The sequence below is a fragment of the Mobula hypostoma genome, chromosome 19 (assembly GCF_963921235.1).
Source record: "Mobula hypostoma chromosome 19, sMobHyp1.1, whole genome shotgun sequence".
NCBI classification, from domain to species: Eukaryota; Metazoa; Chordata; class Chondrichthyes; order Myliobatiformes; family Myliobatidae; genus Mobula; species Mobula hypostoma.
The window spans coordinates 50,230,184-50,245,517 of NC_086115.1; the positions used below are offsets into that span (position 1 = coordinate 50,230,184).

Consider the following 15,334-nt stretch of genomic DNA (forward strand, 5'->3'; position numbering starts at 1 on the left):
TCAAGCCGAAAAGGGGCCACATGATCCGGGCCGCTGAGGGCAGGAAACGGTTATAAAATTTAACCATCCCAAAAAATTCCTGCAGGCCTTTAACAGTGCTGGGCCTGGCAAATTGCCAGATGGCTTCAACTTTTGCCGGCAGTGGCACAGCTCAATGGCGGTCGATCCGGTGTCCCAAGAAGTTGATGGCAGATAGGGCGAACTGGCACTTGGCGGGGTTGATAGCCAGGCCGTAGTCGCTTAGGCAGCGGCAGAACAGGCGTAAATGTGCTAGATGTTCCTGGCGGGAGTGGCTGGCGATAAGGATGTCATCCAGGTAGATGAACAGGAAGTCCAGATCTCGCCCTACTGCGTCCATCAGGCGCTGGAACGCCTGCGCCGTGTTTTTGAGCCCGAACGGCATCCTGAGGAACTCAAACAGGCCAAAGGGGGCAATGAGGGCCGTCTTGGGTACATCGTCCAGATGGACTGGGATCTGATGATACCCTCAGACCAGGTCAACCTTCGAAAAGATGCGCGCCCTGTGCAGGTTGGCCGTAAAGTCCTAGATGCGTGGTACCGGATAGCGATCGGACGTGGTGGTGTCGTTCAGCCTCCTATAGTCGCTGCACGGTCTCCACCCTCCCGCAGACTTGGGCACCATATGGAGTGGGGAGGCCCACGGGCTGTCGGAACGCCGCACAATCCCCATCTTCTTGAATTCCTCTTTCGCGAGGCGGAGCTTGTCGGGCGGAAGCCTGTGGGCCCGGACATGAAGGGGAGGTCCCTGTGTGGGGATGTGGTGCATCACGCCGTGCTTGGGGTCTGTTGAGGAAAACTGCGGCGTGATGATAGATGGGAACTCCGATAACACTCTGGCAAACTCGTCGTCGGAATAAGTGACGGAGTCCAGGTGCGGGGCTGGTAACCTGGCCTCACCGAGGGAGAAAGTCTGGAACGTCTTCGCATCGACCAATCGTCGTCCCTTCAAATCCACGAGCAGGCAGTGCGTGCGGAGGAAGTCCGCACCTAGCATTGGCTGTGACACTGCGGCCAGTGTAAATGTCCATGTAAAGCGGCTGGAACCGAACTGCAAGGGAATGGTTCTTGTGCCGTAGGTGAGGATGGTGCTGCTGTTGGCTGCCGTAAGCTCCGGTCCTGTTCTTCTAGCTCGGATATCGTGGCTCGAGGGGGGTAGGACACTGATTTCCGCCCCTGTGTTCACCAGGAATCTACGCCCAGAGTGCTTGTCCCAAACGTAGAGGAGGCTATCACGGTGACCAGCTGCCGCAGCCATCAGCGACGGCTGGTCCTGGCATTTCCCTGGAACGAGCATGGCAGCAGCGGCGGGCCCCGGAACCCCACCTTTGATGATAAAAACACCAAGACTCAGAAGTGGTGCCGTCCCTTGGTGTGGGTGTTCAGTGCTCCGCTGCTGGGGTGTGGGAGGGCTGGACTTTCGGCCGTGCCGCAGCACAAATTTCGATTGTGGTTCTGCCATTTAGTTTGGCGTGCCAAAGCATGTCCGCGCAGGCAGCTAACCTGCGTGGGTCTCTGAAGTCTTCATCTGCTAGCAGGAGGTGGATGTCTTCTGGCATTTGCTCCAAGAAGATCTGTTCGAAAAGCAGGCAAGGCTTATAGCCGTCTGCCAGTGCTAGCATGTCGCTCATCAGGGCTGATGGCGCGCGGTCGCCCAGGCTGTCCATACGCAGTAACTGCGCAGCCCATTCGCAGTGGAAGAGGCCAAATCTGCGGATTAACAGGGCCTTGAGTGACTCATACCTGTCTGTTGCCGAGGGCTGATGCAGGAAGTTGATAACGCGGCCCTCTGTCTCCTGGTTGAGGGCGTCCACCATGTAGTAATACCTGGTGGCGTCTGAGACAATTTGCCTGACCTGAAACTGGGCCTCTGCTTGCTTGAACCTGACCAGGGGTTGAGTGGTCCAGAAGGTTGGCAGTTTAAGGGAAACTGCATTCCGCAGAGCCGAGTTGTTCATGTTGGGTCCAAATGTCGTTGGACCGTCGTGGTCACCAATGTGGTCGCGCTGATGCGCAACGAGTGAAAGCAACACACTGAGTCGAGCAGGGTCTGGTTGAACTGTTTACTGTTTAAATCCGCGCGCGCTTAAGTGCCCGCTCCCAGCATCCCCTGCTCTTTGCGGGGCGGAAGTGACGTCGTCTTCCAGGCCGAGGTCTGCTCCGCACTCAGAGCCCTCTCGGTTGTCGCTGGCTGTGGACTCGCCCGCGACTGCTGGAGCCGGTTCGCTTGCCGCGTGGGCGAGCCACCACATTACCCTGTTAACATGATTTTTCATTTCCTTCTCAACACCCCGTTACTCTAAGCAGCTTAACAAAATTGCATAATCTATAGCAGAACAGTATTGCCGAAGAGGACAAGCAAAAGAATGAGAAGGGCAAAGAATTATACTTGATGATAATGAGCAGGGAAGTATTATGTAATTAATATTACTTGGAACAGTCAGCACAGGAAATATTGATATGTCTTAGATTTTTAGTTCCAAACACACAGTCCCAGAAATGCAAAAGTCCAAATTCTGCTCTCCATTCCTGAATATGTAGGCAGAAACCCAAGATTGAAAGAGGACATTTTAATATGCTCAGCACAATAATTATGCTATATCAAAACCTTGACATTAAATAATTCCTAAAATAATTTACATGCCTCATCTTTCACAGTGCCCATAAGTTACATGGCGTGTTTTCTAGGGTGTGGAGAGGTATTTTATCACATGAGGTGAAGTATCAGCTGCATTTCAGTTGCAATGCATTTAAAAGTACACTGAGTGGATTCTTAAACTCCAGTGAAACCCAGTGCAGAGTGCATAGATTGATACACGAGATCAGAGTGTTATTCATTTAAAATTTCTTCATCTCCTGCCTCTGGAATTTTTGACAAAACACTGTTACAACCCAGGAAGCCAGGTGGCCACATAACACAATACCTAAAGGGCAGACTGTCTTAAACTAAGAATTACTGCTCACAACCAATATTCCAAATACCCTAAGGCAGGGGCTCCCAACCTTTTTTTTATGCCACGGACCCTTACCATTAACCGAGGGGTTTGTAGACCCTTGGTTGGGAACCCCAGCTCCAAAGGATGGAGACAAGTGCAAGGTCACCTATTAGGTACTGATAGGTGTGGCGCGTGGCCAAGTGGTTAAGGCATTGGTCAAGTGATCTTAAGGTCACTAGTTCGAGCCTCACCTGAGGCAGCGTGTTGTGTCCCTGAGTAAGGCACTTAACCACACATTGCTCTGCAGCGACACCGGTGCCAAGCTGTATGGGTCCTAGTGCCCTTCCCTTGGACAACATCAGTGGCATGGAGAGGGGAGACTTGTAGCATGGGCAACTGCCGGTCTTCCATACACCCTTGCCCAGGCCTCAGTCAACAGCGAAAATCAATGGACAGTCGAAGAAGAGACTGATAATGGATACCTCTCTCCCTAATATAAAATTAGAGTGACTTGTATCCTCATAAACTTCAAAAAATGCTGCACTTTCATTATTTAAAACTTTTGTAAAAAAGCTTGCCAACATCCACCCAATAATCATTCCGAAAAATTGCAATCACTGTGTGCAAATGATGCTGCTGGTGGAGATGGATACCATTGCTAGGGTGTTAACCAAGCAAACTACTCAATTCTAAGCAGATTTGAGCTTCTTTATGGTGGTTGTATCATCTAAACCAGAATTCTATCACACTATGTAGTTGAGCTTTACAGATGTTAGAAGACAACAGTATTCCAGCTTGTAAGTGCAATAGAGAAAAAAAATGAAATTGCTGGAAATCTGAAATAAAATCAGAAAAGGCTAGAAACAGCAAATCAGGAAGCATCAGCAGAAAGAGAGGCAGAGATAATGTAGCCGAACTCAAGAATGCTGGTTAACAGTCTTAGACGCCACTTTTCTTTCCACAGGTGCTGCCTGACCTGCTGAGTGGTTTTTAGACTATTGTTGTATAGCTGGTTAGGTCTGTTAACTAAGAAATTAATCTACAAAACTCCATATGTAAACTAAGGGGAAGAGCCAATATTTATTGAGTCACTATATTTTCAAATAAGAAAAATATACCTTTATGCAGAGTAAGGTAAAAAGTTCTAAGGAGGAGGAGGAGAAGATGGCGACGCAACGCAGCTCGCAGTGGCCACTCCAGTGGTGATGTCTGTTATTTGTCAAGTAGGGTGCCGTGCACAATCCTGATTTGATGGAGACGGACGTGAGAGCACGGAGGAACATCTGGTGAAACTTCTGAAATGCCTGCTTTGCTGCTGCTGCTGCTACTGTGTGATCCAGAATCTCCGGAGGGGAAGGCCCCATGTCCTCGGCTTTGCTTGTTGCTCGGCGGCTGGGGTGGGGTCGAAGCGCTCAGCAGCGGATGGTGCTTGGAGAGGCTGTGTTGGAGGGCTGGTCAGAGGCTCGAAGTTTTCAGACGGACTCAGAGTCCGCTGCAGTCGGGTGCTTCCAATGGTGCTGCATTGGCAAGTTTGCAGCACTTGGAGGTTCATAGCAGGGAGAGTTTCTCCCTTCTACCGTCTGCGTGAGATGATGAGGCTATCGGGACTTTGAGACTTTTTTTTACCGTGCCCATGGTCTGCTCTTTATCAAATTACGGTATTGTTTTTCACTGTCGTAACTATATGTTATAATTATGTGGTTTTGTCAGTTCTAGTCTTGGTTTGTCCTGCGTTTCTTATGATATCATTCTGGAGGAACATTGTATCACTTTTTAATGCATGCATTTCTAAATGACAATAAACGAGGACTGAGTGTCCTCATAATCTAAAAAAAAATAAATTCAGACCACAGTCAACGCTCAACCAATCCATCTCTGGGGTACCAGGTCATACAAGTAGCTAAGTGCACTTAGAATATGCAATTGTCTACCACACTCTTGATTTCAGTCCTCAAAGCAGCAAAATACTGTTCTTTTAAAAAAATACATGATTTCTGTTGTTAAAATTCTCTTCTATAATTATATAGGCTGGTTCAGTAACCTCTCCTTTGCAAATCAAAAATAATGTTCGTTTGTTCTAAACTTATTCTGTACAACACATTTAAATTGTCATTATTATTTCTCCAATTATCAGACAATTCAGTTTGAAACCAGTTTATTGTCACATGCATGAGTAAATATACTGAGGGGTGAAATGAAAAACTTACCGACAGCAGCAACATAGTAACATAGCATCAGATACACAACATTTGCAAGAAAAGCAGGAATTACACAAAATTATACAAGAAATCTGTCACTGTCATATAGCAAAACTATTCAAAGAAAAATCAGTAACCATTTGAAAATCTGAATGAGTGAAAATCACCAGAAACAGTCCAAACAAGGTTTTCTTCATATAAGTGACAATACAAATACCTTGTATTAAAGATTAAGTCCTACCTGATCTGGTTCCAATCCCATATCTGATAAAGCAGACAAGAAGAACATTTTTGCTGGTTTGCCAACAACTTCAGCTTCGATATCACAGGCATACTGGTAGAAGCAATAGAAAGAAAATCAGATTTACATGCTTACTGTTAGAAAACTTTGAATGCACAGTTGAAGTATAGAAATGCATTAAAATAAATAAGAGACGAGGAAAACAAAGAGAAGTAATATAGTTGTACATTATGTATGTATTTATTTGTTAAGATGTGTCAATTATAATAAGTGGCTTGTGCAACAACGAAATGAATAATTATTCACTCTGCAAACTAATTTGATGCATTTTTCATAAAGAGTTTGCCTTTTTGGGAAGAAGCTGTGCTCTGACAACAAAAAACCCAGGAATAGTATTTCTGACCAAAAATTATTAAAATAACCAACACCCACTTTAGATATTGTGCATGGCAAAAGCAAATGCCATTGGCCATTATTTTGTAATCAATGGCAGTCTGACTGCACTTCTCATTAATCCATGAGAAATGTTCATACCTCCCTCAAGTACTAGGAACTTATTATGAGAAGCTGGCCTGTAGTATGGATGCTTCAGAATCAGACCAAACCCGCTGTGCAAAAATTGACAGTTGGCTAAGCCATGCCCCTTGGCTTATTTAGGTGTCAAAACTAACTTCTAAAATTATTCAAAAACTTATTAAAATGTAGAAAAATGAAAATAATAAAATAAAAATAAGCATTCAAATATGCTAACAGTTACCTCATTCCTTTACAGTGACTGACATCCTGGGCCAAGTCTGGACACTTAGATCTCCCATTGTATCTGACAGGGATCAGAGATGCATAAATGGAAATTCCCACAGATAACTATCAGCAACTTTCGAGACTTCTGTCTTTTCACAGAGGTCTTAAAGTTGCTGTTAGTTAAGAGAGGAAATGCTACACTCAATGTGTGAAATACTTCCCTGCCAAATCTGTGCCATCACATCTCATGCATCAGAGTACAGAAAAACGGCCTTCAAGTGTTTACACTTTCGTACTGACATTCAAATGTGTTATATTATACTATATCCATCACTTTATAAGTTGTACACTAGATCGGATGTCAAGTACACTTAAATAGCTCAACACACACACACACTCCTGATGAAGGGTCTCACCCCAAAATATCAACTGCTTATTTCTCTCCATAGATGCTACCTGACCTGCTGAGTTCCTCTAGCATTTTGTGTGCTTTGTTCTGGATTTCTACATTTGGAGAATAAAGCAATTTTGGCCCCATATCTAAGAAAGGGTGTGCTGGGTGTGGGAGAATATTCAAGGGTTTATGAGAATTTTCCCAGGGATGAAAGAGTTAACGTATGGGGAGTATTTGATGGCTCTGAGCCTGTTATCACTGGAGTTTAGAAAGATGAGGGAATATCTTATTGAAACTTACTGAATATGGGAAGTCCTGGATGGAGTGAAGGTGAAGAGAACAACTCCAGCAGTGGGAGATTCTGTGACCAAACAGCACAGTCTCAGAATGAAAGAATGTCCCTTTAGAAAGATGGGTAGGAATTTCTTTAGCCAGAGGGTGCTGAATCTGTGAAATAATTGCTACAAACAGCTGAGGCGGCCAAGTCATTGATATATTTAAAGTGGAGGTTGATAGGTTTTTGCATAGTAAAGGTCTCAAAGATTATAGGGAAAATGCAGGAGAACGTGGTTGAGAACCAAAAACAAGTTAGCCACAATCAAATGACGAAGCAAACTCAAAATGCCAAACAGCCAAATCCTGCTTCTATATCTTATGGAGAAGATGGGGTTGACCACCTCAGTCCAACAAGGCAGCATGAATGTTCCATCACATGTACAACATCATGATGGGCTAGAAAGTATAAAACGAGGGTAACTGGAGAGAAACTGTTACCACAAGTAGATGATTCAAGAATCAAGAGATACAAATGACAAATTCAAAATTCAGACAAAAGAGTTGGGATTAAGAGGCAGAAGCAAAATGAGAACAGCAGAGAAACTTTGTTAAGCAGCGAACTGTTAAAATCTGGAACTCTTTCCCACAAAGGTAATGAAGATATATTTAACATTTTCAGAAAGGAATTGAAAATACACGAGGAAAAACAGTGCAGGACTGCAGAGAAAAACCCAGGGAAAAGGAGTGAATAGATTGTTTTACAAAAGTCAGCAAAGGTTTTCTTTGCTATAACTAATCTACAATTCATCATAGTTCTTCCATGATAGGTAGAGGTGTTCAAATGCTTTCTTCAGTAACTGCCTAAATTAATTTCTCTTTACATTAACTTCAATAAAATAACAGATTATCAGGATAGTTCATACAATCTTGTTCTATGCAATTCTACTGCCATTTTTCCTGAATTATAACGTTCCGATATTTCAAAGCACTTACAGTGGCATACAAAAGTTGGGCACCCCTGGTCAAAATTTCTGTTACTGTGAATAGCTAAGCGAGTAGAAGATGACCCGATTTCCAAAAGGCATAAAGTTAAAGATGACACATTTCTTTAATATTTTAATTTTACATTTTTATTTCCATCTTTTACAGTTTCAAAATAACAAAAAAGGTAAAGGGCCCGAAGCAAAAGTTTGGGCACCCTGCATGGTCAGTACTTAGTAACACCCCCTTTGGCAAGTATCACAGCTTGTAAACGCTTTCTGTAGCCAGCTAAGAGTCTTTCAATTCTTGTTTGGGGAATTTTTGCCCATTCTTCCTTGCAAAAGGCTTCTAGTTCTGTGAGATTCTTGGGCTGTCTTGCATGCACTGGTCTTTTGAGGTCTATCCACAGATTTTCGATGATGTTTAGGTCAGGGGACTGTGAGGGCCATGGCAAAACCTTCAGCTTGTGCCTCTTGAGGTAGTCCACTGTGCATTTTGAGAAGTGTTTAGGATCATTATCCTGTTGTAGAAGCCATTCTCTTTTCATCTTCAGCTTTTTTTTTTACAAACGGTGTGATGTTTGCTTCCAGAATTTGCTGGTATTTAATTGAATTCATTTCTTCCCTCTACCAGTGAAACATTCTCCGTGCCACTGGCTGCAACACAAGCCCAAAGCATGATCGATCCACCCCCGTGCTTAACAGTTGGAGAGGTGTTCTTTTCATGAAATTCTGCACCCTTTTTTCTCCAAACATACCTTTGCTCATTGCGGCCAAAAAGTTCTATTTTAACTTCATCAGTCCACAGGACTTGTTTCCAAAATGCACCAGGGTTGTTTAGATGTTCCTTTGCAACCTTCTGATGCTGAATTTTGTGCTGAGGACACAGGAAAGGTTTTCTTCTGATGACTCTTCCATGAAGGTCATATTTGTGCAGGTGTCGCTGCACAGTAGAACAGTGCACCACCACTCCAGAGTCTGCTAAATCTTCCTGAAGGTCTTTTGCAGTCAAACAAGGGTTTTGATTTGCCTTTCTAGCAATCCCACGAGCAGTTCTCTAGAAAAGTTTTCTTGGTCTTCCAGACCTCAACTTGACCTCCACCGTTCCTGTTAACTGCCATTTCTTAATTACATTATGAACTGAGGAAACAGCTACCTGAAGACACTTCGCTCGCTTCTTATAGCCTTCTCCTGCTTTGTGAGCATCATTTATTTTAATTTTCAGAGTGCTAGGCAGCTGCTTAGTGGAGCTCATGGCTGCTGATTGTTGGGGAAAGGTTTAAGGAGTCAGGGTACAGGTTTCCCCCACTATCCAAAGGTAGAGCGTTACGATGAAACGGTTCGTAAGCCGGAATGTCGTAAAGTGAAGAAGCAATTACCATTTATTAATATGGGAAAAATTTTTGAGCGTTCCCAGACCCAAAAAATAACCTACAAAATCATGCCAAATAACACATAAAACCAAAAATAACAGTAACATATAGTAAAAGCAGGAATGATATGATAAATACACAGCCTATATAAAGTGGAAATACTTTTCTGCAGCACTGTCTAGCGCAGCGAAAATCTAACAGCAGCGCTCTCGGCAGAAACACGGCGCAAGTGCTCTCGGCAGAAACACTCTCTCCAGTAACCTTTAAGCTATGAAGCTGCCAAATCATACCAAATAACACATAAAAATATACAGCCTATCTAAAGTAGAAATAATGTATGTACAGTGTAGTTTCACTTACCGGAATCGGGAAGACTCCAATGAATTGGCAGTTTCGTCACAGTTAAACACTTGCTTATACGAATAACCACCTTTTGAAATTATTTTCTTCAGTTCAGCTGGGAACTTTTCGGCAGCTTCAGTATCAGCTGAAGCACTCTTTCCGATAAACGTTAAACCATGAAGCTGTCCTCGCCTCAGAAACCAATCAAACCACCCATGACTACCTTTAAATTACACTTTCATCACCATCATCCAGTGCTTTCTGTTTCAGCTAATTAAAAAGACTGACTGATTTCTCCTTAAGTATAAGAAAACTTAATGGAACACCACGCTTTGTACACCCATCAATCCACTCAAACAATAGACTTTCCATTTTATCCATTATTGGATTCTGACTAAGAGAGACCACTTTGCTACGAGCAGAACCAACAGTAACATCAGCAGCTTTCAAAATTCCTTCTCTCTGCGTATAAATAGTGCGAATGGTGGATGCAGGCAAGTTCAATGCACGGACAATATCCTTAATTTGTTAACCACGATGGAAACGCTTAATTGTGTCTAGTTTTATGCTAAGTGTAACACCCTTACGAGCTCTTTTAGGCTTTTTCGATACCTTAGAACTCATCTTGCGAATGGATGTACAAAATAAATCGAGATAAAGCACATGTTTAAGCAATGCCGGCTAGCATGCAGTTCCGGGGGAGGAGCTTGGCTGTTTGGGTGCACGCTACTAACCTTCTGTTAGCGAAAACAGGTAACTAATGTAGGTCTTTTGTAACAGCGAGGTGTCGTAAAGTGAACGTTCGGAAAACGGGGGCCACCTGTATTTATAAAGCTTTGAAATTTGCATCACCTAGCCTTTCCTAACGATGACTGTAAACAAGCCATAGCCCTAACAAGCTAATTAAGGTCTGAGACCTTGGTAAAAATTATCTGAGAGCTCAAATCTCTTGGGGTGCCCGAACTTTTGCATGGTGCTCCTTTCCATTTTTTCACTCTAAAATTGTACAAAACAAAAATAATACACTAATCTTGCTTAAAATGCTGAAAAGAATGTTCCATCTTTAACTTTATGACTTTTGGAGATCAGTTCGTCTTCTACTTACTTAACTATTCACAGTAACAGAAATTTTGACCAGGGGTGCCTAAACTTTTGCATGCCACTGTATGCTGACTATCCGTAATAATAAAAAGGTACGGCGTTCATTATTAAGGACCATCACCACCAGGGACATGATCCTCTTCTCATTACAGGTGCCTAAAGAATCACACACAGCATTTTAGGAACAGCTTCTTCTCTTCTGCCATCAGATTTCTGAACAGTCCGTGAACTATTCCTCTTTTGTATTATTTTTTATTGTAACTATTGTATTGTTTTATGTCTTTCACAGTACTGCTGCCACAAAACTAACCAATTTCACAACATATGTCAGTGATAATTAACCTGACTCTGCTTTTATTTCTGACTCCACGGCTATCCTTAAGAGTCTTCAGCAATAATTTCCCTACCAGTGACGCAAGGTTCACTGGCCTATAATTTCCTTGTTTGTCACTATAGCCCTTCTTAAACAAAGGAACAACATTGGTTATTCTTCAGTACTCTGGGATTTCCCCCACGGCCCTGTGGAAAAATGGGGCAGAAGGATCTCCATGAAGGCCCCAGCAATCTCCTGAAACAATAATCTGGGATAGATGCCATTGGAACCTCAATCTTGTCTCCAGCATGGGTAAACATTGTAATTCTATGCATTAATCCAGGCTCTAAGTACTTCTATCTTACCTGTAATATTCCTTGCTTATCAACTTGGTCCTGCCTGTCCTTCCTCTCAGAGTTACTTGACCTAACCTCTACCTTATCTCTTCAATCCGCCCACTTGCTGATCTACTGCTCTGGTTGCTACCTCCTTCCAACATGTTACTTAAGTCCTCTGAAGTATTGGTGACCTGTAGTTTAAATGCAATCTGCCTTTCTCATATAGATCCCAATAATCCAGGTATCTGAAGTCCTGCCCCTCTGCTCCAACTCCTAAGCCTTCTATTCAACTGTCCATCTTTCCATGTCTTACCACGCTTGCATGTGGCACAGTCAGTAATCCTGAGATTACAATCGTAGAATTCCGTTTCCCTAAATTTTCTAACCTGCTCCCTAAATTCTCTCTGTAGGACCCCATCTCTCTTCCTGCTTTTGTCAATATTGACCACAACCTCTGGCTGCTCCCCATCCTCTTTCAGAATGTCCTGTGCCCACTCATAGACTTCCTGACCCTGGCACAAAAATCAGCTGATATTTCCAGGAATGCGCACAATGAGTGACATCTATTTATGGAAAAATAGTATCAATTGCACCATTCTATTGTAATATTTCTCATGTAACATTATATTAGCAATACAGTAATAGTCTAGGGAGAGAAAGGAAGATTTTGTGTACAAATTACTCATACCTCCAAGGCCTTCATGTAAGCTCCAACATCAAGTTTCAAACCATCTGTTTCCTTATAATATCGCCTAAAGTATGTAAACAAGAAGTATAGAGATAAGTATATATAAAAATAGAAGGCATGTAGAGAGCTTGGTCACAGCATTCTGCATATTTAACACAGCATTTTTTAAAATAATTCCTCCTTTAATGAAGAACCAAACAATTGATGACAACCACAATAGTAGTGTAGTGGTTGGCACAACATTTTACTGTGCAGGTGACTAGGGTCCAATTCCCGCCATTGCCTGTAAGGAATTTGTGCATTCACCCCGTGATCACATGGGTTTCTTCTGGGTGCTCCGGTTTCCTCCCACAGTCCAACGACGTACTGAGTGGCAGGTTAATTGGTCATTGTAGATTGTCCCATGACTAGGCTGGGATTAAATTGGGAAATTGCTGGGTGCTGTGGCTCAAAAGGCTAGAAGGGCCTATTCCATACTGTATCTCAATCAGTCAATCAATCAATAATCAGATAGTAAGACAAAAAAAGACACGGATGCAGCTTATTCTTGAAGACTTCCCTTTAATTTTTTTGAATAGCAGTAAATATCTTCTGCTGGCATAAATAAGCTACATATTAGAGCTAAAACTAAAAGAGAACAGGCCAAATGGCTTCCCCCAGAACACTAATATCAACTAAAGGTGATCGAGCCCATTAAACACAAATCACATATTGTTCTGTAAAGTTTTTTTTCAAAATAAGCCTGCATTAGAGGCAAAGAAAGTCAAGAAAGTTGAAGGATAAAATTTTAAATGTCTCTCAGTCAAAACTACAATAAAGTTGTAAAGAAATTCATATTCTCCACTCTCTTAAATGTAATTCACCTTCACTCAAGCAGATAATGTCAGCTGAGTGACAGAATTATTGAGCAAATAATTTTTTCTGAACTATTTTTGCTCCATGCCAGATGGACTGCATTAAGATCCCCGACAGCAGATGAGAAATGCGCAACATGGTTGGACATGGTTTTATAGTTTATCTTTCTGCCATTTTCAATTATACACCAAAGCCTCTCTTTCAAATGACCACTTGACCTTTGCTTCAGCAGCCATTAACCTTGCATCGCCTAGCGCAAGCTTACTCTGGCATGACCGGAGACATTACACTACCAGTTCCTTTTCCTCACCTAAAATAGATGCTGAATGTAAATCAATACATTTATTCTAGTCTCTCTGAGTAATTTCGTCACTCTGGCATAACTTTTTAACTTCCCATGTTCTGATGAAAATTCAAATCCACCTTGACAATTCTCAGTTTGCTCTGAAGTCACACTGTATTTTTATCAATTAGATTTATATCATTTTCATACCTGCACAAATTACTTCTCAATGCACTACTTTTTAAACATTGCAATTACGTTTCTGAATATGAGAATGGAATTATAAATTGTACTTCCTTTATAATAAATTTCTACATTGTTTCAGCTGTGTAGTTTGTGAGCAACCATCTGGTCCTGCCTATCTGTTTTCTCACAATTTTTGCTTGTTTAGAATCACAGAGAAGTACAACACAGATACAGGCCCTTCGGGCTATCTAGTCCATGCTGAAGCCATTTAAGCTGCCTACTCCCATCAACCTGTACCAGGACCACAGCCCTCCAAATTCCTACAATCCGTGTACCTACCCAATGCACCACTTGTGCTGGCAGCTCATTCCACATTATCATGACCCTCTGAGTGAAGAAGTTTCCCCTCATGCTCCCTTTAAACTTTTTACCTTTCATCCTTAACCCATGAGCTCTGGCTGTAGTCCCACCCAACCTCATTGGCAAAAGCATGCTTGCATTTACCCTATTGATACCCTCTTAATTTTGTATACCTCTATCAAATCTACTCTCAATCTTTTACATTCTAAGGAATACAGTCCTAGCCTATGGCTTACTTTACTTGACTTAACTCAAAGCTTAATGATTGATGGCGATTTCCAGGTTGTTACTGCTGTCCTAATAGCAACTTGCCACTAGAAGGTGCCAAGCTGCACGTGGATGTTATTCTTCCCATTCTTAACAATGAAGGGAGTTCTGACCTAACCCAGTAGTGGCCTGCTTGCTTGATTAATAACAGAGCACTTTCAAGCTGCATCCACCATTGCTCTCTGACACTATGTTAAAGCTTTATGCCTTTGAGATTATCAGTAAACCCCTTGTGCAGCACACAAAATTATATCTGTTTGGTATTTCCATTTTAAAGTTATTTGACTTTATTGTAGTTTAATTCAAAATGCATGAACAATGTTGCCCCTTTCTCCCTCTACTTATCAGTCTGTGATCTTCCTTCTTTCATACAAGCCTCTAAACTTGAAGTTATATATGCTAAAACAGTGGTATTTTTTCACTTTGCAGCTTATTCCCAGCTTTTGAATATGTAGCCTCATGCTGCTTCTACTATGGTTCCTAAAGCTAAAGATTTTGCACTCCCTCTGGCCATAAGAAGCGTATAACGAAGTTGCAATAGCAAAGAAACACAGATCCAGTGTTGTACATGAGAAAACCGAGTTTTTAATCCTTTTTGAATGATAACCATTTTACAAGTGTTTAATGCCTACCTAATATATAATCAGAAGTTTAATCTCCTCAAGCAATACAGGATCCAACTTGTTGGTGAGGTTAAATGGACCTCTCCTCTCTCTGGCACCTTCCGATTCTGCGCACAGCATCATTCAGACAAATTTCTAACTAGGTCATGCTCACCTAAGGCAACAAGACTGGGTACAATAATACTCAATCTATCTGAGCATTTCTCACGAAGTGGACTTTCTTTGTTTAAGTACTGAATTGATTATTGCACTCTAAATCAAATATCAAGGCTTAATGAAAATGTCATGTTCTTAGGTGCACAATTCTCTCTACACTTAGTTTCTTCCTTGAATACATTTGGCTATATCTCACCTCACCTATCATCCATCATAATCACCCAACAACACCCATCTTAACCCTCCCTCCTTTGGTCCACATATCCTTCTGCTTGACTTAGAATAGCACTTGATCTTGGCTCCCCTGTCCCCACCCAAACTTAAGTGTAAATTAACCTAAAGAACAACTCTCTCTGACACTAACCAGACTGACATCTCAAGAAGAAAAAAAATCTTAGCCAGTAGAAGGTTCAAGTTTAAACCAAGAAGGAAATCAAACAAAATAATTAAAGCTAAAAAAAAAAGGTCCATGTAATTGTTATTAGTGAGCATTACAATTTTACAATCTGCATACAACATTTACTAAACCAAAAGTCTTAAAGCACAAGAAATTCTGCAGATGCTGGAAATCCAAAGCAACACACACAAAATGCTGGTGTTACTCAGCAGGCCAGACAGCGTCTATGAAAAGGAATAAACAGTCGGATATTTCAGGCAGAGACACT

General features: G+C 42.1%; 1 protein-coding gene across 5 annotated transcripts in view; it reads right to left on the bottom strand.

Moving 5' to 3' along the window:
- The window catches only part of lhpp (phospholysine phosphohistidine inorganic pyrophosphate phosphatase), a 115,488-nt gene that overhangs the window by 68,833 nt on the left and 31,321 nt on the right, over positions 1–15,334 (bottom strand). For all 5 annotated transcript variants that reach the window (XM_063071854.1, XM_063071856.1, XM_063071857.1 and 2 more), the window contains 2 exons: positions 11,940–12,003; positions 5,394–5,486 (listed from right to left, as the gene is read on the bottom strand). In XM_063071854.1, coding sequence (XP_062927924.1) covers positions 5,394–5,486; positions 11,940–12,003 — 157 coding nt within the window. The remainder of the gene's footprint in view (positions 1–5,393; positions 5,487–11,939; positions 12,004–15,334) is intronic.